This window comes from Cloeon dipterum, chromosome 3 (genome assembly GCF_949628265.1).
Source record: "Cloeon dipterum chromosome 3, ieCloDipt1.1, whole genome shotgun sequence".
Classification (NCBI taxonomy): domain Eukaryota; kingdom Metazoa; phylum Arthropoda; class Insecta; order Ephemeroptera; family Baetidae; genus Cloeon; species Cloeon dipterum.
The window spans coordinates 26855064-26877810 of NC_088788.1; the positions used below are offsets into that span (position 1 = coordinate 26855064).

The 22747-nt window shown below is 39.6% G+C and overlaps 1 protein-coding gene across 2 annotated transcripts in view; it reads right to left on the minus strand.

Annotated features, from left to right (window-relative positions):
• The window catches only part of if (inflated), a 55533-nt gene that overhangs the window by 5506 nt on the left and 27280 nt on the right, over positions 1-22747 (minus strand). Inside the window, exons 6-22 of one of the 2 annotated variants that reach the window (XM_065486695.1) lie at positions 17746-17794; positions 14906-14977; positions 12635-12810; positions 10484-10690; positions 10068-10170; positions 9874-9971; positions 8591-8727; positions 7461-7627; positions 7144-7292; positions 6870-7090; positions 6567-6810; positions 6136-6305; positions 5887-6065; positions 5266-5357; positions 4509-4853; positions 3968-4111; positions 1344-1574 (exon numbers count right to left, since the gene is read on the minus strand). In XM_065486695.1, the coding sequence (XP_065342767.1) occupies positions 1344-1574; positions 3968-4111; positions 4509-4853; positions 5266-5357; positions 5887-6065; positions 6136-6305; positions 6567-6810; positions 6870-7090; positions 7144-7292; positions 7461-7627; positions 8591-8727; positions 9874-9971; positions 10068-10170; positions 10484-10690; positions 12635-12810; positions 14906-14977; positions 17746-17794 (2784 nt within the window). The remainder of the gene's footprint in view (positions 1-1343; positions 1575-3967; positions 4112-4508; positions 4854-5265; positions 5358-5886; positions 6066-6135; positions 6306-6566; positions 6811-6869; positions 7091-7143; positions 7293-7460; positions 7628-8590; positions 8728-9873; positions 9972-10067; positions 10171-10483; positions 10691-12634; positions 12811-14905; positions 14978-17745; positions 17795-22747) is intronic. The other variant, XM_065486696.1, reaches the window with a different exon arrangement.

Here is a 22747-nt window from a genome sequence, read left to right on the forward strand (position 1 = left end):
GAAAATTTGTTTTCAAGAGGTTAAAATGTTTAAATGAAAATTTTGTACTAGACATTGTGCATTTCAAATTTAAATATCAAAATTCAGCATCGATAGCTATTCTAAGAAAAATCCATTTTTGTACTGATAATAATTGTCCAACGTTGTATTGGTTGATGTAGCTTCAGACTGGACAGATACGTAAATTAATGGAATAGAAGGATAATTTATTTTTGTAAATATGATATAGCATCCCTTAAATTTGTCTAATGTGACATACGGCTACAGAAGTCTTTTCAAAAAAATTTGTTTTTGACACTTATTGTGTTTGAAATTTTTGATTATCCCCTGAGAATATTTTGGGAAAATTCTTTTCGGAGAGCAAACGCGATCCCTATATACTTTAAGAGTATGTGAGCACACGTCTTTTGCCGCTGACGAACACGAGTGGCTGCTGCTCGGCGTCGACTTTTTGCTCAGCTTGGGAACGGAACGCGTCCCACTTGTGCACTTTTTTCTCCGGCCGTATATCGACTCCATTATGATAATGTCTCCGCAGCAAACATATGAAAAATTGGAATGCAAGCTGCGCCAATTGCGGTCCCGAAAGGGTTGCTTTTCCTTCCATCCCGTGCGCGCGATCGATGCGTATCGAAGGAAAACCGATGCGAAAACAATCCCATTATGTCTGCGCGAAATATATTTTATGGTGCGTAAGTAACGTGCGAACGAGATGTGCGCGCCAATAATAAAATGTTCACGCTTGTTATAACAACATTATCGCTATAAATCAAGAAGCGAATGTCTTCTCTATCTTTCTCCTCTGCTTTTCTCAGAGGAAATTTCACTTTTTGTTTGGATTGGCTTGAAGAAAAGATCCAAGTGAATGGAAGAACAAGAAATATATACTGAATTATGGATAATAGTCGATATTCCCATTATTCTGGAAGTATGAATAAGAGAAATGGAATGCTCTGACAATAAAACGTCCATTCCATTGAAAAATACGTATCTTCCTATTTTCGCTGCTATTGGAATTCATTGAAGAGCGTGCGCGCAAGGTGCACAATATCCATGCCAATCGTGTGTAAAACATGCTCATTGATTTCTAACTAGTGTAAACATTTGAAATTAATGTAATACTAAACTTAGGGTTCATTGATATTCAAATAAATTTAAATTAACGCAGTTTTGTACTTATTTGTAATTTTAAACGCGATAAAGTTTGACTAAAATCCCAGAAAAATTGTATTACAAAAATATGAAAGAAGCAAATTTAACCTTCTTAAAAAAATCAGAGCTTTTTTACAAGGATATATTATCTCAAATAAATTTAGGATCGTATTCAAATCCAGGTTACTCACCTTCCAGAGGAGGAAGACCAGGAGGATGAGGATGGCGGCGCCGACGCAAGCGGACAGCACGACCACCCACCAAGGCACGTGTTCGGAGGGGTGGAGGGGCGTGTCGGTGTTGATGACCTCGGTCATGACCTCGTACTTCTTGACCTCCATGAAGTCCGGCTGACCGATGTAGGGAAGTTTGGTGATGCGCGACGCCAGCAGCGAAGACACCTTCAGGTTCTGGTTGCTCAGCTGCAACAAACGGGATGCAAAATTGAAATAAAGTTGCTGGCGCATACTAAACTGATTTCGTGCGTTCGCCTATTCTCTCGCGCTCTTGCAGCCTTTCAGTCATTAATCACTCGTCGCGGCGAATTTGCCAAAGAGGGTTATTTGAAGCGGCGAGAAGCTGCTTCTGTGTAATGAAATTAAATTATTTTCAGCGCGGCAGCTACGCCCAACCATCCTAATCGATTTCCCAAAGGACGCATATGACGTTTTCCAATTTAAACTCTCAGTTAGTCGGTCTGGCTGAAACTTCGTGAAGCATTGTAATTCCGTCACAAGAATGTAATTGGCACGTGTGGAGTGGCTTCTTTAACTTGCCACTAAACTCTGTGGAGAAAAATTCAAGCGATGAATTTCCAATGAGTTCTTTTATCGAATAATAAGAAGCTGCAATGAATGATTGCATATTTAATGTGTAATCCAATCTAGACTGTTACTGTGCTGTCTAGTACGAGGGCATGCAATCTATTTATTAGTTTTCCATACTACATGGCGTAGAGAGAGCCATTTTTTATGTATTTGAAATAGAAATTCACAGCATATTTAATCGTTCTTTTCTTCAAGTCGCTTTATAATAGTTGCAATGTCTTTTAGCTTTTTAAATTATTTTCTTAGCAATAGATATCCTGATTTGAAGAAATGTGTATTACTTTCCTCGCTTTCCTCTAACAAATGACTCTTTTTTACACGAAGAGGAAAATTTTCTTAGCTCTCTTAAATATAAAATTTGAATTTTAGACAGGGCTCAGGATGCTGCTTCAGCAACAACGATTAATTTATAGGCATGAGCCAAAGTGACTTACGTACGCGTGTTAAAATGACGTATATTAACGCGCGGTGTGGTTGCAAACAAGATGATTGATCAAGAGTTTCGCCGGCGTTTGCTTTTTGGGCGGCGCTCACCAGCCGGCGGAAGGGTTGAGTTATTTCGAGAGCAAGGCCGAGGGCGCTTCACGCTCTGCCACCCGCACTCGCCCCTTGGTCTCCCGAAAAAGTTGCGAGCGCGACTTTACAATGACAGCTCATAATTCAATATCCCGAGCAGCGTAATTTTTTTCATTAGCGAAATAATAGTGTTGGAAACAGCGGGTGTATTATTTTCGCAGCAACGAGAAAGTTTTTGCGAAAACTTTTCCACTGGATTACGCCGTCCACGGGAAAATGAGACTTTCCGTTTGACACGTCGCGAGCACTGTCGGTTTTGCGTTATTGAATTCGAGCACGACAGCGAAAGCCTTTCGAAAAGTAATGATTGGGAAACGCAGACCGCGACGCCAGCTGCATTCCGAGCGAGCGCGGCCAACTTCAGCTCCACGCCGGCGTAACGACCAGAGCAGAGTGTGCAAAAGTGTTGCTCGCGTGTTTTACTGGGTCAAAGTGCATCGAAACGTCAAATCCAGATCTTTTTTCCACCTCGACTCGATTGTCTCGTCCTGAGAGGAAGAAGTTTCTGCCTGCGTGCAACTGTACAACCCTTTGATTTATTCGCCAGATAAATTGTCCCATATTCTTTTTTCTCCTCGGCGAAATATTGCAAATGTTTTCCTGCAATCAAGTGCAACTTCTCAACTGGAGCAACTGCATCAGAGTTCATGGAAGTCGATTCAAACATCGCCGCATTGAAAGTACTTTATGTCACCGGTGCACACAACCCTTACGTTCATCATTAGTATGAGAATGAAATGTTTTGAAATTCTATTGCGAAAATCCAATAAACTGGTGACCTGAATTGAATAGTTGAGAAACTGGCATAAATAGATAAAATGCCATATTGGAGTGTTAATTGAACAGACTTTTCTTGAATTTAGATGTCATTGTGTTTCTAGCTTTATTTGTCATCGTCAATAGCGGTTAAAGGAGTATGAGAAAAGTACCGTCTTTCCAATAAAGCTTTAATTCAAGCAGTAAAAGGAACGCTCCTATCTCTCCTCTCAGCATTGAAATTACATCACGGTGGAAAAGTAAATCTCGCGTCGTTTTGCCGAGCGTAGGTGCATTCACTGGCAGCAGGCAATTAACAATCCTCACCGCTCGCAGCTTATCAAGAGTTTCGCTACCATTCATCGAGCACAAGAAATTAAAACGGAAATCAATCAAACTGACCTAAATGCAAGTCTAACAAGGAGCTCTATTGAGCAATGAATGAGTAGTTCCAATTGAAAATGCCACTTCAATGTTCATTTCAACGTCACTCACGAGTTATTATTACATCGGTAAGTAGTCAAGCACAAGAGATTCACTTGAAAATAAATTTAAACCGCACTAATGCATTCAAGTTGTTATTCAGCATAAGAGTAATCCTATCATGGAAAAGTCGAGGATGATACGCTAAGATATGAAATGGGTTCTAAACTTACTGCTTTAAGTGTTTCAGCGAAGACTCGACCGCGGAAAGCGACCCACACTTCTTGGTCCTTGGAGAATGGGCCAACAATGCACTTAATCTTCGTGCAAACAGTAGGCCCACATTTGATTGCGTCCTCCAGCTCCCTCTGTTCATCCTATCAACAGTCAAAATTTTTGGTTACCACAATTTTAAAATTTGTGAAATGGAACACGTGAATAGCGAAAATGGTGCATGTAATAAACATTTTTCAAACTTGTCTTTGGATATGTGTTTGTAAAACTAATATTGAATAGAAAATTTTGATCAGTGCAATGCAAAAAGGGAACAGACCGATAAGACTTGGTTTTGGTTAGGCCCATAAAAAATTAAAAAAGAGTTTCTATAAAGAATATGCCCCCATTCCCCAAAATGTGCACTGATTAGTAAAAAAGTATTTATTTGAGTTTAAAATAGCCACTTGAATAGATGGCTTGTCAAAAATTTATTTACAACAAAAATTTGCTTGAATTCGGCATTAAAAGCCAATTTTTGTTTCGAGGCAAGGAACTAACCCTTTCAGCTCCGCTGTAATCTTCATAGCTTCCTTCGCCGCTGTAGTCGGTCTGCCTGCGATTTCTTCTTCGACTCTGTTGTTGTTGCTGCTGCTGCTCCTCCTCAGACGATTGCCATGAGGACCAGGACGAGTGGTGCGTGGTGACGGTGCGTCCGCCGTTGCGGGTCTCTGTCCTGGTGGATGAGAAATTTTTGCTGGACCGACTGCGTTCGTACGAGTGCTGTAGGGGCGCTTGAGAACCTCGCACGCTCTCTTGGTGATCCACCATAGTGACACCCAGGCGGCCACCATGGCCGCTGTCGTCTTCTTCGGTGTAGCCCAAATAAGACTTCTTTTTCTCCAACTTGAAGAAAATATTAAAGTCATGTTACCAAAGGTTTAACCTAATCATTTATTTTTTAAAACATTTATTGAGTTTTATTCTTTATTTGAAACTGCTTCTTCAATCGAATAAAAAAGTATAACCGAGTCTAACCATAGAACATTTTTTTCGGCAAATTAAAATTTTTGAAACAATTCTTCACTAAAAATTGAAATAAATAATTGTTAATTATTGTGTTTCATAATAAATTATGCTGTTCACTAAGCTTCAGATCTCAAAATGAGACTTTAGCAATGAAAAATCGATGGCAAAGGTATTTGAGATATTTTTCTCCTAAGACGCAGCGTCAATATTTTTTTGTTTTTATTCTTGTCAAATATGCGGTCAGCGAAGCAATACGGTGCTACGTGTTTGCGATATTGGCTTTTCATACCTTGACTCGCTTCTGGTTTACTTCGGCTGCGTGCTCACACTTGATGGGTCCGCTCGTCTCTGGCTGCTCCAGCAAATAGAGGAGAGGCTCGCCTGAGAAGAGTCACAAAATATGCTTGTTACAGGCAGATGAAGATAGCCCTTCTGAGGGTGTGGCTGAATAAATTGGGAAAGATCGAGTTCCACAAACAAAAAGAGTAAAAATTGCATCGATTTGCATGAGGAATGTAGAGTGGAAAATATCCAAAGTACAAAAAACAAAATCATGCTTGGACATCTGCACAAATTCAAAAATACCAGGGAAAATGGCTCCACATTTTTTACAAGCAGAAGAGTTTTTCATACAGGCAAGAGAATGTTCACCTAAACGGAAAGCCAGCAAATTACTAAGCATACTAATTTTTTACAGCGAAATGCTTTTAGCACTGTGTTTAGCTCATATCATGATTTTTTACATGATAAGTTTTTGTTTATGTTAACTCACTTTCATAACTTTGCTTAGCGACATTCTTTCTTCTTTTAGTATATTTATGCTATTTATAATTATTCAATAAATTTTAAAAAGGATTAAAAGCTTTAGCAATTTATCAAACAAAAAATGTAGTTTAAAAAATATCCTTACCATCAAGAGTGTAAGACGGCCAGATGAAGTATGCCTCCGCCTCAACAATGTTCGATGGTCCCTTGTTGCGAATGGCGTACATGTGCACGACTTGAGGACCCAACTGGGACTCCTCTCTGTAAAACTCCTTCGTCTCATACAGGGAAGAATTGTAGTACAGTTGCGGTGGCAGCGAGGATCTGCAAAAAAGGAAAAGAACCGGCCGTGTCAGATAAAAACGAGAGAGGCTGACAGGTTGAGTAAACGCACCCTTCGATTTGGAGGTCGGTGTCGACCATTATTGGGATTGACACGGACTTCTGATTGTTTTTGTAGTCCTCCACCACCTCTGGGTTGGTGCTGTTCACGTCCAAGCGGAAGTCAAAACGCGAAGGTGTGCCCTGCGCCCAGTACGGCTGCAGCAGTACCTTGAATTTGAGCTGAAAAGGACAAAATTGAATAAGGTAATCGATATATATGTGAAACTCGTCAATAGAGTCTGTTTGGAGGGGTAAAAAATTAATCAAAAATCTATTCACGAAATGATAGACTGAATTTAATCTGCCTGCAACAAGCGCAATTTGGATGATACGCCTGGGAGCGTAACCTCTTGATTAATAGCACATAATCTGATAATCGGATCAACTAGGGAAATCAAAGGGTTTGTTGTTGCGGGCCAAATTGCGTTTGTTAAAACACACCAGCTTCCTGCTAGGTAGCGGGTTGCCTATGTCACAGCGGAGGGTGTTATTTGTGGCCGAGGAAGGCGCCGAGCACTGAATTGCTACGGACGGGTCGACGCCCAAGCGCTCAATGTTGATGTAATTTAGCCCCGGTGGGATGGTCAGGTAGAACATGGACTCGAATGCGTCCTCGCCGCCGTTGAACACATCCACGATAAACTCGAGTCGTTTTTCCGAGCCCAACAGGTATTCATCCACATTTCTGCCAGGTAAAATATTAATTGTCATTTGGATACAAAATTTATTGATTGAAAATCTTACGGCGAGGCTTCCATTTTGAGGTCAGGCACGCACACATTGTCTGGACCGCAATTTTTCTGGATATTGATCGTGTCTTTTTGCACCTGGGCAGTGTTCAGGTCGAGGATTGGCTCCAGGGAGCGCTGCGTGCGTCGAAGCAGCTGATTGTTTGAGGTCGGCGACTTGAGCAGGCTATACCGAACTTCGGCCTCAATGGGCGTCAACTTGTCTCGGATGTTGGGCTGAGGAGGTCAGAGTTAGCTACATTTATTAATAAAGAAGTAAATTTTTGTACCTTAATGTATGCTTGAAGAGTTTTGCACATAAGGGAGCGATTGTTCAGTCTTATTGTTTGATTGATGGTGTTCCGGCCCTCCTGGTCAATGAAGAACATCCTCGGATTTTTCGTCTTTTTGGCGTCCAGAACGACTTGGATATCGAAATCTATACGTGGATTATATTTTAGTATTTGTGTGAAACAATAAATTGAAGATCAGTTTAATGATAGTAAAAGAGCAACAGATTGTTTTTCCCGCGAAGATGTAATTGTCACTCAACAGATCTTTTTTTGCGTGAGTTAACAGCACATTTTTCTAAGTGTACTCAACTCACCAAGCCTCCTCTCAACACCGACGCCGTTGTACTCAAAGCATGCGGTGACATCGACGCAAGCCACTTTAGTGCCGTCCCGCAGACGACACTTGAGATCGTCCAAGTTAATTTGTTTGACGTCCGAGCTGAAGCTCAGCTTGGCATCCAAGTTGACGACGGGCCGCGAACTGCGAAAAGATGATACATATAAGCTCTCCAGATCCGGCCGCTATTCAAATGTTTGGCAGAAGCAAATAAACAAGATTTCCTGCTTCCTTACATCAAAAAGAAATTACGTTGCTGTGACAGGTGTGAAAAGATTTTGATCAAATTAAAAATTGAAAGTCACACTTCGTCGGGAATTAAGGCACCCATTCAGCTAGAAACTTGAGTATTCGAAAGATGTAATTTTTTTGCTCTTGTTATCCCTGTCCTCTCGGAACGGGAAGGGCGCGCACTGCACTAGCACGAATGCTGAAACCCGGGTCCCAATAACACCGCGAACGGATAACATGGGCGCACCAGGCCGCACAGGGACCCAGCCCACTCAAGGGCCACTTGCCTCCGCACCGAGGACTGCATTGAAACGCTAGACATTCGTCCCGTGAAGCCAAATCACGCATGCTGGAAAGGTGCAAACCAGCAAGTAGCGAGTCGGCGCCGGTGCGCCTCCCAGCCCGTTGAGCAATTTGAGCATTTCGAGTCACTAAACTAACCACTTTTTGCCATCTCTGACATTGGGTAGTCAGTATTAGATCTCCCAACTGCTCAAATACCTCCCATTGCTTTGACACTCCTGAGAGTGCCTTAACAATGCGAGCCAACGGGCTGGTTTTTAAATAAATTTATTGGTGAAATTCTGCATAAGAATCGTTAATCAGTGATTAAGTTTATTTGGCAGCTAGGATTTTTTTGTCAACTCTTCGGAAACGCTGCTTGGAATTTAAATGCTTCTTATGGTAGGAGTGATTTATCTATCTGGCCATCGCAATCACCCACAACAGTTGCGCAAAACCAACATTTTTTGATGCGCAAAAAATAATTTTATTTTTAATCTGAATGGTACGATTTTAACAGGTCTGATCGATTTTTAGCTACAGCTTTTCACCGGCAGAAAAAAAATCAACGGAAAAAGTAGAATTTTCACTCACGGGAAATGAATGGCAGTGTTGGACTCGTATGCGCCGACTAGCAGATCGGTGTACAAGTTCTCGTCCAAATCGTACCCGCCTGAAACGGAGAAGCCAAAAGTGGCGATGTTTGGTCCGATGTCCTCGGCGTAAATGACCTGAAACGAATCCAAATTGCCTTTCAGAAGTGATCTCACTCAGCACAGCGCCTGTGAAAACCAGTTTGCCGCAGCCCGCGTTAATTTCGAGAGCTGCCGGTTGCTGACCTAAATGGTGGGAACTGCGTCGCCGGCCGGGGCGCAAAGAAAATAAGAAAGCAGCGTTGACTCGAATTAAGTCGCTTCGCGCCTGACTTTTTGTTCTAATCGCGCAATTGCAAGGGCCGCAGGGTAAGTGGCAATACCGCAGCGTCATTGCGGCGGTCTATTGCCGAAAATACTGGCGCACGAGAGAGAGAAGGCAGGCTAATAAGAGTGGCTGCTGGAGGTACACATTGTCATGCTCTCGGCAGTGTAATCCTAATGGTCGTAAAGTTCAGAGCCAACTTCTCTCGCCTGACCTTTGCTTCCCTAAATATCACTTGGCTGAGGAGGGGCAGCAGGGGTGTTTGCATAAATTAGTAGAGCGCGGATTTCGGCCTTCAAATAATAAATCTGCGAGCGAGGGTGGATTTTAGTGCCAGACTAGTCGCTCGATTTAATTAACGTCAGTCTTTTGGGAGAAATTTCAAAATTAATGTTTATTGAGAGAAGGAAAAAATTAAAACTACAAAATAGCGCCACTCTGCACAGAATTAATTAAGAACAGGCGGCCATGGGTGATTAGAACCATTTGTAGCGTAATTTTTCCTGCGGGTGTATTTTTCTTATTTTAGCTGCTCATTTTTTATGAAAGTCATTGTTTTCACATTGATATGCTTCCTTCCAATAGGTGAAATATGTATGTTTCGTGAGTAAATCATAAATGTATATAATTAACAAAACTACATCAGCTTAAAAACATAAAACAATATATATTTTAATCGTTTGTGTGTGTGTAAGTTATGGATTAAATGGGTTTTTTCGTTTCCTATGTCAAAAACTGATTTTGGTTTTCCTCTCGCAATATTCCATTTCAATTTCCCGTTCATACAATTGACACTTTTTTTATTTAAGTAACCCTGGAAACGGTTGTTGTGAATAATTTTTTTATGTCGTTTCCCTTTCCCTTACTGTAAGAGTTATGTGCACGTCCTATGCAAGTACATTCAAATATAGTAAAACTAGCAGTTAGACAGGCAGTCTAGAGCGTAAAAAGTGACCAACCTGTGAGTATTTCTCTCTGGCACCCTCTGCCGAGCCATGGTAGATGTAGACGGCACCGTGCTCCCGCAAACCGTCGTAGGGCGCGCCGACTGCGAAATCTGTGACAACAAGTGTATTAATTAGCGCAGTTCGAAACCACACCCTCCGAGTCTGTCGACCGCAGAGAGACGAGAAAAATAATACGCTCGACTGACCTTCAAAGCCATCTTTGTTGATGTCACCCAGGCCGGCCAAAGAGAGACCGAAACGCGATTTGCTCTTCACGCCATCGCGGAATTCGCTGCGGCTAAATTTCTCCTGCGGAAAAATAGAAACATTTATGGAAATTTTAAAATGGAAGACAGGTTAGCTAGTTTGAAGAAATTACAAGCTTGATTCTGGGAACAGGCAGTTCTGGTGAAAATATTAAAATGGAATTAGTGTGCGAGATGGCAGCTGCCATATTTTTTTCTTCCAACTTGGCTGCTTTCCACGATTCGGAGAACAGCCTTAGCAATTTATTTTGTATTATTTGCTGCATTGACCAAAATTTTATCACGTAATGCTATCGGTACGATATATGCAGTGTTCATAAAATTTTCAATCTAAAGCGAGTTTCCGTTTTTCGCACCTCTCGTCCTTGGTAGAATATATGGACTCTGCCTGTCTCGTATTTGCCCTCGTTGTTGAACTCGTTGTAGAGAGGCGCGCCGACCACCAAATCCTGCAAACCATCTCCATCCAGGTCGGTAGCGCAGATCGAGTATCCGAAGTACGATCCCAGCTGAGTGCCCGTCACGTTGACCACATTCACCAGGTCCCAGGTGTACAACAGCACCTGAAGCATAAGCAATCACAACATCAATCAATTGTGGGCACGAAATCAAATTTACAATTCAATCAAATTGAAAATTGCTAAAAAACTTAAACAAATTAATTTATTGATGGAAATGAAATTTTCATTCAATGAATTTCACTGTAAAATAACTTTTTATTCTTGCGAAAGACAATTTAGCATATCCGCTTGTGCAATATTCATGCTATAGAAATTCTCGACCAAAGTTTTCGTCTCAAAGGAAACGTTTGGCGGCAGGCAGCAACAAAAATACACAAAATCAGGTTATTCGGAGAGCGTGGAATATGCTTTTCTGCCGCGGTCTGGCGACGAGGCGCCTCCTCTGTCAGTTTAGCTTTAAAACTTTGCACGAGAGAAATTATGAAACTTGGCGTGCGACCAAATCAGCGATCGCGCGGCAGACGAAAAGAAAAGTTTGTTTCCATTGTCCCGAAGGGCATATTTTGAGCACCAATAAATTAAGGATTCGCCGAAGCACTGCAGCTGCTTGCAAATCGGCCTGGCTGCGAACGACACGCTGGAGATTGGGCTGCTTTCGCTATTTATTATTTGAGTAGCCGCTCATTGACAGATATATCACTGGAGCTGCGCCTGCCCTCTCTTTTTCTCCCTCTGAGAATAGTCCTTTCAGAGTGGACCGAGAGCGGCGGTCGGCCGGCCGGCGTCACAAACAACACAACTTCCGGCCAGCAGCCAAAAAACACGCTATTTTTATTCCTTTTCCTAGTGTGAAAATTCGTGTATATTTCTCGGGGGTCGTCTAGCTCCTGTCGGCTGCCAAAGCCAAGTCTAATTACCGTCCATAATTCATTCTGCTGGGCAGAAAAGTCGCGCTCACCCAGTCGTCACCGCGGCGGTGGGAAAAATAAACAGTGAGCCAGAGGAGAGGACACAGTCGCTAATGTGCCTCTCTGAGGCCTAACTCCGTCGTGTTCCTATTTAGCAAACTATTCCTGAATGAAAAGCTTAGATTTTTAAAAATATTTGCTTTCTATATCACAATATCCTCAGCAAATGTCACCACCGGTTTTTGTTAATTTTAATTCACCAATTTTGGGTGTTTGTATAAATTTTTGAATAATTTCATCACTCGAGGAATGCAATGCATTTGTTGAAGAAAATAATTCGACCTGTCCACATCGTGTTATCAAAAAGAGTCGAATTTTATTTCATCTCGACCAGGTATCGCCCTAATCATAAGACAAAAAATACAGATATTAACTTGGCTTAGCTTTTAAAAATTCAATACAACTTGTTGTTTTATATTAAAAAAGGTCAGTTCATAAAAATGTCTATTTCATTGGAAAAGTAAAAATCCACAACAATTTGTATTTATTTTTTAAAGCCAACTTAAATTTTTTGTATAGCATATTAATTTCTGTAATTTTTGTCTCATGATTATAGCTACATGAGTGGCTGAATCCTGGTCGATAAGAAATTAAATTTCGAACTTTTGATAGCACAACGAGGACAAGTCCGATTTTTTGTTCTTTATGATAATTATCAGTCGTAAAAAAGGTTATCATTTCGTTTTTCTCTAATTAGGAGATAAACATAGCATTGAAATTCCCGGAGAATGCTCTTGCAATAGTTCCTGTTATATAATTAGCAATAATTTCGTCATCCTTGCGTTTGGTACCGCTGCTGAACAAAGTGATCATAACTCTAATAAGGGACATAAATAACTCATTTGCTCAAAAGCAAAGTTTTTAAAATGTGGTGTTTTAAATTGCCGCTCCTAAAACTGACCTTATCAGTAACTTTAATAATAAAATTAAAATGTATTTTTGCGCTTGCTAAAATTGTTTTCATTTTTTTTAAGATTTTTGCACTCTCCTTAATGCTTTGGTGCTTGCATCAAGCAATTCATAATAAAGCACGTTTTCCCAATTTATCTCGCATATCATTTTTCCTTGATTAAATTACCTTTCCGAGGAGGTTGGCGCCCTTGGGCATACCGACAGCACACCCCTGGCGGCCCTCTCCTGTGAAGTCGCCTGCAGCAACCGAGTAGCCAAGGTAGCTGTCGTCGTCGACGGCCGTGCCCTCCTTGGTCGCCTTCAGGTCGGGTCTGCTGTACAAACTCTGCGAGAAGGCCATTCCTGCCGAAAACAATCAAGTGGAGACAAAAAAAATTAGTAAAAAGCCAATGCACCAATGTGAGATCCACTCTCGTGTCGATGTTATAATTAGTTGCCAATCGGTAATTAACCTCTCACGTTCAATGCAATTAATTTCAGCAGCAAATTCAGCACAGAAAATATATGTCAAATGTACAGACACGATTCACCACCAATAAGAGACAAAGGACGAAATACAAACTGATAAACGTCAGACAGAGGCACTAGCATACTGACTGAGAGAGTGTTGTGTTGTTCGTCAGATTAAATGTGATACAATGTTGTCCGGAGCTATAGTTCGAGGACCACACATTAATGTCAAATCTACCTACAATCAACGCGGCGAGTTTGTCCGAATCAGGCTTTATGGTACAAGCTGGGTGAACGGCGGCTGTACCAACAATACTATCAGCACTGATTTCAGACCAGCACTCGCCACGCCGAGAAGATTGTTAAATATCGATTATGGAGATGCATTATACAATTACGAGATTTACCTCAGACGCAGCAGTTAATGACCATCGGGTAATTTTGAGAGCAACCCTTAGTCTAAATAATGGAGTATCGTAAACAAAATACAGCTGGTAGTATGTAAAGATGAATTATTAATAAAAACTATTATTAATTTTCGTAAATGTAAAACCGTCACCTTTGATTGTATGTTTTGTTTCAGTGAGTTTTTGCAGATGCTTCTGTTTCAAAGACATCCGTAATGTTTTGGAGCATAAATGTCAAATTAAAAATTTCAAACTCTGACGGGCTGTTATAGTGAGAAAATTTTCACTCTCAAATTTACATATTTTCTCAAAATGTACAGAATTAACAGATCAAATGAAAACAAAAATGGATAGTCTGTTGGCAGAGCTTTAAACAAATTTATGCCCATATGGAAACAAAAAAATGAGTCAATTTCCTTTATGCTTCGTTTGAATATTAAGCCATCAACAGAAGCAGAATGAAGTTCATCAAAATTCTAACAACTCAATCTGCAAAAGAATTGATTTCCTATAGACACCAACAATGGAAATTTCTAGAGGAAGTTAGTTGCCAGCAGAAGAATGAGAATTTCATTCAGGGTCTTTTCGATTCTCTTTTGTTTAGAAACGCGTGGGTTGACCAATTAAATAAAGTAATGACCAACTCATGCGGCTTTTGCGATTTGTTTAGCTCGCCTGCGGACGTGAGTGTGGGTAATGTAAATTATTTAGTGTGCTAAGAGGGAAATTGATGTCGGCCAGTCGATAATTGAAATGTGCATGTTTGCGTCAGATTTATTGCCAATTTATTCTGGTTAGCTCTCGGCCGAGATAATTATTTTGATCGCGTGTGCATATGAATGATGGCGGTTTTATTGGCCAAACGAGCGAAATTTGGCACAGCGTGGAGTTATTGTTTTGGCGCGATAAAAAAAAGCTCGAGAGGTCTGATGGAAATGCAAAAATGTGTCCGATTTCGTCGTTAGCCAAATTAATGGACGGATAAAAGGCTAATAAATCTGTTTTCGTCGCCACGCTCTCAATTATACCCACTTGCTGTTTGCCGTCACTCGACTCTACATTAAGTAGATGGCTCTAATCGAGACGAGTTATTCTCGGCTTGAAACTTTCAAGAAGATGCTCGAATATAATCTCATTGGCGAGCTCAAAGTGAAAATACCTTTAACGGAATTTAGTCTTATTTTAACCGATTAAAACGCAAACACAATTTAGCTAATTTTTGAACTTTAAAATGCTTCCTCGAATTAAATTACTTTCTGAGGTTTCTAGACACAAAACGCTGGACAAAACGCACTTCGCATAGGAACAAAGAGAACAACTCAAGAAAAGACGCCACAAACGCGGAATATCTACGACGAAATTGACAAGGAGGATTAAAATATGGATAAACTTGTATCAAACAATGTCACATGACTGCACTGTATGTATTCTGGAAAGAGTTAAAATAATTTATTAGTATTGTAGAGTTAGGATTGATGTCTCATGTCCATCTTCCCATTGCCATTTGTGATTTTGTGTTGGTTGGTTTTGTTGGTTGGTTGGTTAAGTTTTTGGCTTTTGACGAGAGCAGATGGTTTTACCTGTTGCCAGAATGGCCGAGCGAGTTGGCGGCAGCAAATCCGGCCTTTCTCCGCTAATTGAATACATTTGTCCTGAAATCGACACATTGCCAAAAGAAAACCACAATTTATTAAAGCAGCTAAACATAACGATCGGCGCTCTCCTAACTTTTCTCTTAACCCAATCCAAGATCCTGCGCGACGTGATGCGTGTCTGTCTGAGTGAGATTTTTAATTTATTTGCAAACCAAAAAGAAAACGGTGAATAAAAAATAAATAATGAGCAGCTCAAATCTCGCACAGATAAGTTAAGTTTAAATTGCATTCACAACATTTTAGGCGCGTTTAAGCAATGTATTTATTATACAAGTTTGATTATACGGATTATATCTCAAGTTTTAGGATTTCCATTTTAAACATTTAAACTTAGGAAAGTGAAGCAAATATTTTTAAACACATGCAAGAGTGATTTAAATAGTCTATTTCAGTTGCTCCAAGATATATCAAACCTTTATGTCAATTTATGCGCTTATGTTTTGATTCTGTCCTTCAGATAAGCTATTTATCAATTCAGAAGATTTGCATTCCAATCACGTTTCCAATCACCGATCGACCAAATATTGTCGACGTAATTAATCATGGAGCAACAACACCCAATTCATTTCCTTGGACTTTTCCGTCCGCTGGACGTCAGCGTGAAAATCAGAAGCGAGAGAGGTGCAAGCCGCAAATCACAATTTCGCCCACGGAATCGATAAATAAGTGCCACGCCTTTAACTCCTGGTTGAGCAAGGGATTTCATTTTTTGATGCTAATGAGTGTTGCAATAAAAATTCATTAAGCTTCTACTCGCACGTGTTGTCAAAAATTATTTTCGAGGGATATCAGACGAGCTTGTGTTGATTTCTAAAAATAAATTTATGTTTGTCTTTATGTTCCAAAAAGGAAAGGTGGCAAAATGGAATACATTGACGAATTGTTAATAATATTGAGCTATTTAAACCCATTTAAAAAAGTCATATTATAGTTTTAATCAGTCAGATTCAGCTCAGATTCAGTCAGATTCAGCTCAACGAGATTTTTCGATAGTTTTTCTATGAGCTCTCTCAATGATTTTTTCTGTTCACATTGCTTTGTTTTTTGATAAGTTTAAAAGAATTTTCTGCATGGGGAGAGAAAATAAATTTTACGTTTTAGAGCTTGAAGTCTCAATTTCAAACTGGAAACGGGAGAAATGGCAGCTACATTGGAAGTTTTTTAAACTTTGGCAACCTGCCGTTTTTGTCTAACAGCGAAAAATCGCATAAAGTCAAAAATGAAAATTACATTCAAATTTTGAGTTACTTCTAACAGGGAATATTATTTTATTCCATTGATTGACAGAAACTGTGCATGGGTGGGCGAATGGCAAGGAATTAAGAGGTGGCGCCGGCCAAAATAAATGATCTTTTACATCCGCTGCACATTAGCCGTCTCTTCTCCTCCTTAATACAATCAACACTCTGTCTGTCTGCCCGCCTTTTGGCTGACGGAGAAAAAAAACGTTCTCAGCAGCATCTGCACCCCGGAATTGGCTCCAAAGTTAAACCCACCGCCTGATGAAAGAGAACAAATTAAATGCGCTTTTTGTGAGCGTGCCGCGCTGACATCACTGTGCGAGCACCAAGAGTACACACAACTGCTCTTTTTAGGGATCACTCGCCCGCCGATGCCAATTAATACCGACGAGCCGCCGCTCTCGATGCGACTTTTATTGTCGGCTGCTGCAAATGATATGGGAAAATGACGTGACTGGTGCTTTGCTGCTGCGGGTCCTATCAGGAACTTAATATACGTCAACATGAGGATGCACTTTTCATTAGAGTAATCTGGCGTGGCACTCATGGATTTCGCTGGTTTTTACTGCCAAAATGGCTGTCTTTTTTCTCTTGAAATGTTTATATTAGCCCTGGACTGGCCCAAAATGAGCTGTTTGAGAATATGCACCTGATGATATCTAAGATTTTAGTTTTTGAAATAATATAAATCAAATTTAAATTATCCATGACTACCAGATTTTTCTTCAAAATTATTAGTCTAAGAAACATGGTACAATACAAAAAATCTTTCACTAAGTAATCAAAATATTTAAAAATAATATTATTTACAAACGATTGATCACATTATATTAATGTTATGAGTATTATTTCTTGTTTCATAATTAAATAAAAACCACTAATTATCAATAGTGATATTTGAAGAGGCAAAATTTATTTCAATTTATTTAGAATGCTTAAAGGGCAGACAGGCCAGATGCACGCAGCTTTGGTGCAGCTTTGGTGATTTTTCTATCGCTGAAGGATTTAACCGTTGACAAAAGAGTCACACGTGCGAAAAAATGCGGACTGCTGACCATTATAATCCCCTATGCAGACATACATATTCACGTCTGCGTTTGTGTTCTCGCGCGAGGATGTGTTGCAGTGATGGCGTGACAATCCTTTATTAAATTAAAAAATGTCCGTTTGAGCATCCAGCCGTGTTTATTGTGTTTTCCACCGGCTCTTCTGACCTGTCCGAAGGATTACTCACAACTCTGTTATAATCCTAAAATAGATTTTCCGCTCTTCTCTCTCTTTCTCTCCCTCTCTCGCTTTCTGGATTTCACTTATCTCTTCATCTACTTTTCAAATGAACGCGATACCATTTTAAAGTATTAGTCTCACACGCCAAACTCTAAATAAAAAAGTAAAAAAGACACGTCTCTGAAAATCAAAATGTAGGCTAGCTTCTACCAACTAAAGAAAAAAGGGTATTTACAGAAACTACTTTCAAGTAATGTAAAAAATACAGCAGCACTTTGGCAAGCGTGACATCCTTACCTTGCCAGTAGTAACTACCAGGCCCTCCGATAAATAACCGCTTTCCGTCCTGAAACAAAGGCAGAAAACACAATTGTATAAAACAACATTGTCAAGGGATAAAAAAGCGCGGCGCCTGCCGATGAGCAGTGTACATTTTACTTTTCAAGTGGCGGCAGCTCTTTTTGGCGGATCGAACCTTTGACCTTTCCGCCTGGAATACAAAGCCTATGGCATGGCAGATTTTTATTCTGATGAGCGCGTAAAAATTTCAATTACTTAATGAATCACCGCCGCCATGGCATTCTTTCCCTCTTGTGAATCGCGAATACCAGACAATGGAATTCCTGTAGGAGCGTCAACCGTCCTGATTTAGCGGAGCCACCAAGATCGAGACATTTTTCCGTCCATAAAATGGCTCAATAAAAATGAATACTATAATGTCCTACCAAGAACTGTATAATAACAGGAAACGTTCGCTCAGTGAAACTAGCAGAAACGAGAATTTTCCTCTCTGGATACGCATATTTTTTTAAAATTTACGTACTGAGATTAAATATAATTATCAAACACTTCAACGAATGCTTCATGAACGAAAATGCAGATTGTTTAGGGTGTATTATTATTTGCATATTTAGCAGCAAATTTTTTAATTGAGAGAGTAAACTCAGGAAATTTGCATTTTAGACACTTTTAAAGCCAGTTAAAAGTATGACCATACTAGATGCGAAAAAATTACGACATCGACTTTTATGCTTCAAAGTATGTAAATAAATCTGAAAAAAAATATCTCTCCTGTTTATACTTATAACAAATTTTTATTTCTCAATGAGTTTTTTCGTGATAAAAAGCTCATTTCTAACGAGTATTTTCTTTTAAAACTAAAAAAATACTTCCCATCAGCCTGTGCACCGATGAATTTTAGCAGTTTTTTAAAATACATATATATATTCAGTAATTAAATAGCAATAATTTCTTATACAAATTGCAGGGTATAAACAAGCTAATGTCGTACACTTTGAAGAATAAATGGGCAAGTAAAATAAAGAAATTTCCAAAATTAAAGAAAAATGATGCTGTTGCTTAATTATTTCTTGAATGCAACAATGTCTGATGTTACCCCAAACAGGAGACCTTCAAAGTTGCTTTCCTTTCCACGCTCGATTTGCAGACAATGACATCGCTTTACGAGCTCTTTCAATTGGCACGATTGCCAAGTACGGCTGAAAATCCATCACTGTTTGGCACCAAGACGGCGAATCAGCGAGTGCGATTCATTTTTCTCACCGACAAAATAAATCCGCGGACCGCACGCAGTGGAAGCAACACTGCTGGACGCCGGACAGGCGCTCACACAATATATTTATTCAGAAATAATAAAACGACGCACAGGTTGGTCACTGCTGGTAAAAAGGGTGATATCTGAGCGTCGGAATCTAAGATACGTGTTTCCAAAGCAAAATATGCGTCTCAGCGACTGCGAGCGGAATAAAAAAAACCTAGACTCGCTTTTTCCTGCCGACGTGAGTTGAAAGTCTGAAGTATCAAATTCCTCTTTCGTACTATGAGCGCGGGCAGTAAAAATTTTTCGGCACGCTGTGTTCACCTCTCAGGATGGGCACAGGGTTGACGCCGAATGCCTCAAGAAATTACTCAAAACCTAATTGTTATTGCCCGTGCGGCGTTTTATGTCACTTAATTACAGCACCGTCGGGCCTAATCGCTTCACGGAAAAAATGGCACTCGGCGGCGCATTTGACTCATGAATATTTCCGCGACGAGACCAAACTCCTCTCGTTTTGTTTAGATGCGATCATCACAACTCGCATTTCTCTGTCCCTAATTCGGAAAGTGCACATTCCGCTCATTTTACAGCCTTTCCGTTTGGTTCCATTTAATAATTATATGCATTATTCCTCAACATTGAAAAAGGGATCTCTCAAGAAAATTCATATATATATATATATATATATATATATATATATATATATATATATATATATATATGGCATCAAGCACTTGACGGGTTTTTCTGCGAGAATTGCTTTTAAATTATTTTGGTTTTCAACCTCACGAAGGCCCTCTAAAGTGCACGATTGTCACCTAGTTTTAATTATTTAAAATTTTATAATTGCTGCATCCTTACGACTGTGAATTTATTTTTAATCTTTCAAAATAGCAACAATTGTGTCTTTAAGTGACCACATTCCCAGCTAGTTGAAGAGCTTACAATGTGATTAAATTAAAAGCGTATTTTTAATTTGAACAATGCTTTCATTAAGTAGTAAGGTTGCTGGGAAAAAAAGCGGCGTGTTCTTTTTATGTTAATATAATACAACATTTGTCATAGAAGAGAAAATAGAAATGCCCCCTCGGCGATTAAATAAAACGGTCGAGCCCTATGGAACGTCCTCGTAAATCCAAGATGACGCCGAAAAGTGGCTTATTCCAGCGGCACAGAAGCACCACTCGATTTTTCTATTGCGCCGCGGCAAGGTAGACGTTCCTAGAATTTTTTATCGTTTCCTGCCCGCGCGGTGCGACGCGCGCGTTTGAATAGATTATGATCAGGGCATAAAGCGTTGTGTTGTATGGCAAAAGAGCAAAACAAACGCTCGCGTATATGTGACAAATTAATAATATCTATCTGTTGTTTGCCGGGCCATCAAAACGAGTTTCGCATCAACAAAATCGGCCTTTGACGAATGTGTTCAGTCGCGACTGCCAGACTGGATGAATCTCAATCAGCTCTTCGTGGAACAGAGACATTAGCCAATTTAATCTGAGAGAATATTAATGAGAAACCCTGCAAACTATTGCTTACTTCGCATTTGTGACTTTGAGCTCCTCTATAATTCATCAAAATAAACACTGATGAGAAATTTCTGTTAACCTGCAATTTTGGATGGTGGAAACTTGTAATTAAAAACTTTGACCCTCATTAGTCCACTTAATTGTTTTAACTAACCAATCAAAATAGCGAAGATCAAACTTAGTTAAAACACCGAGAGAGCCCTGATGACTGATGCTAAAAAATAATTCAAACGGCGAGTGGATGCTTGAAACCAAAATAAATTTATTTCTGTTTCCATTAAAAAAATTTAAGGCCCTACTTGAGGAAACCATGTGCTGGCTGTGCGTTTGATATTTGTCCATAACAGATGTAAAAAAATGGATTAGTAATGTTCCTAACATTATAAAAATATACTTGAATTTTAGAAACATACCATTCCGAGTGAAATTTTGGAATCCTTCGCCACGTAGAAAAAAACAATGAAATAAATAACTTCTTCCTACACAAGCTGAAATAATTATAACCCAAGAATCTTATCTCGCAGACGCAAAAAAATGATGCGATTCTTCCTCTTTGCTAGATCATAGTAGAAGAAAAATGTCATCCAATATTTCAAGAAGCAATTTTCTACGCCAATCCTTTTGGCCGTGATTGATTTGCAGGCGCGTTGCCTCGTGGGGGCAGCAGCCCAATATTTCAGCAGCCACTCTCGCAGGCGACTTTTCCTTTGTCCTGATTCCTTCTATTATGCGCTTGGATAAGTTGTGCGGAAAAAAGTGACGAAGCAAAACCTCTCGAAGAATAACGTAATTTTATTAAGCGAGTACGCCTGAGATTGTGATCGGTGCAACTTTTGCGCCGAGGCCCGACGCCGGTGCCAGCGCCAGCTGATGTAATACAAATCGCCGTGCATTGTAATGTTCGGTGCCACGGGGCTCTTCATAATGCATGCATGTTGCGACCGACGCGTTGTGACGAGAATGCGACGGCAAATTGTACGTTGGACTGGAAATTTTCTCTAACACGCGCATTGCATGACATCGAACTGGACACTGACAATCACAATTGACAGAGAGCATAGGGGATAATGTAGGTTGAACAAAAATAAATTCACATTAAAAAAATATTCACGTGACAGTTATTGCTAACGCAGGTTAACATTTTCCAGTTTTTTCCCAAACGCATTTCGATGAAAATAATTTACTGTTTTTTGCAGGGTGATTGTGAATTTTAGCTAGTTCTACTTGCCCTTTTTTCTAAAAGAATTATGCTTAAATTTTTACCACTAAGCTCGATCTGAGAAAAATCATTATTATATGCTTAAACTAATTGTAGATCGGATGTTAGATTTTGTGTAACCATAACGAATTGATTTATGTTTGATCGTTCGGATTATTTTTTTCTGAGATTCCAATTCCTAAATGTCATGGGAATGGGAATATCAAATAAGAACAAATATCGAAGTAATTAGCTAATTTAATAATACTTCTGGCTGACTTAATCTATTTAAAACCACCAAAAATAGCCTAAAACTGTCTATCAGCCAGAGCCCAGAAGGAAAATGTCATATTATGTTTAGAGTCATTTGCCCAAACGTTGATTATATAGTTGAGTTTTTCCAGACCGCATTTTCTTATTTTCTTCGGAAGAAACTCATATGACAATTTTTCGACTTTATTTTTATCTTGAACCTATTTTTATTCCTTTTTTTTATCAAAATCCTAGCAGAGAAAAAGTTAAAACTGTCGTTCCTTTTCGATGTACGCTCCTCTTTCAGATTTGAAAACAGAGTATGCTTCATCTTTCAACAGTTAAAAAAATTCCGGAAACAATATATTCAAGGTTATTTAAAAAACCAAATAATGGTTCTCATAAAATCAAACATTGTTGTCAAAATGTCATAGCTTACTTGTCTCCAATTTTAAAATTGAAATCCTTATGTAAACGCTTAGTGCAATTTCATAAAGTAATGGAAAATCATGACTCCAGAGTTTACTACAATTTTCGTCCTCGATTTGATTACTTCGCCAGATTTCCGAGAAATGTAATTACCCCTTTGTTGGCTAAGGAAGGCCATTTTATTTTATTGCTGCACTCTCTGTCAGAAGCCGAAGAAAACCAACGCACGCACCAAACGCAAACAAAGAAGCCAGTGAGCAGGAGGAAATAATAATACGCGCGCGGAAACCCTCTTTCCGAGCTGAGCTGACTGGAAATCACCAAAGATTG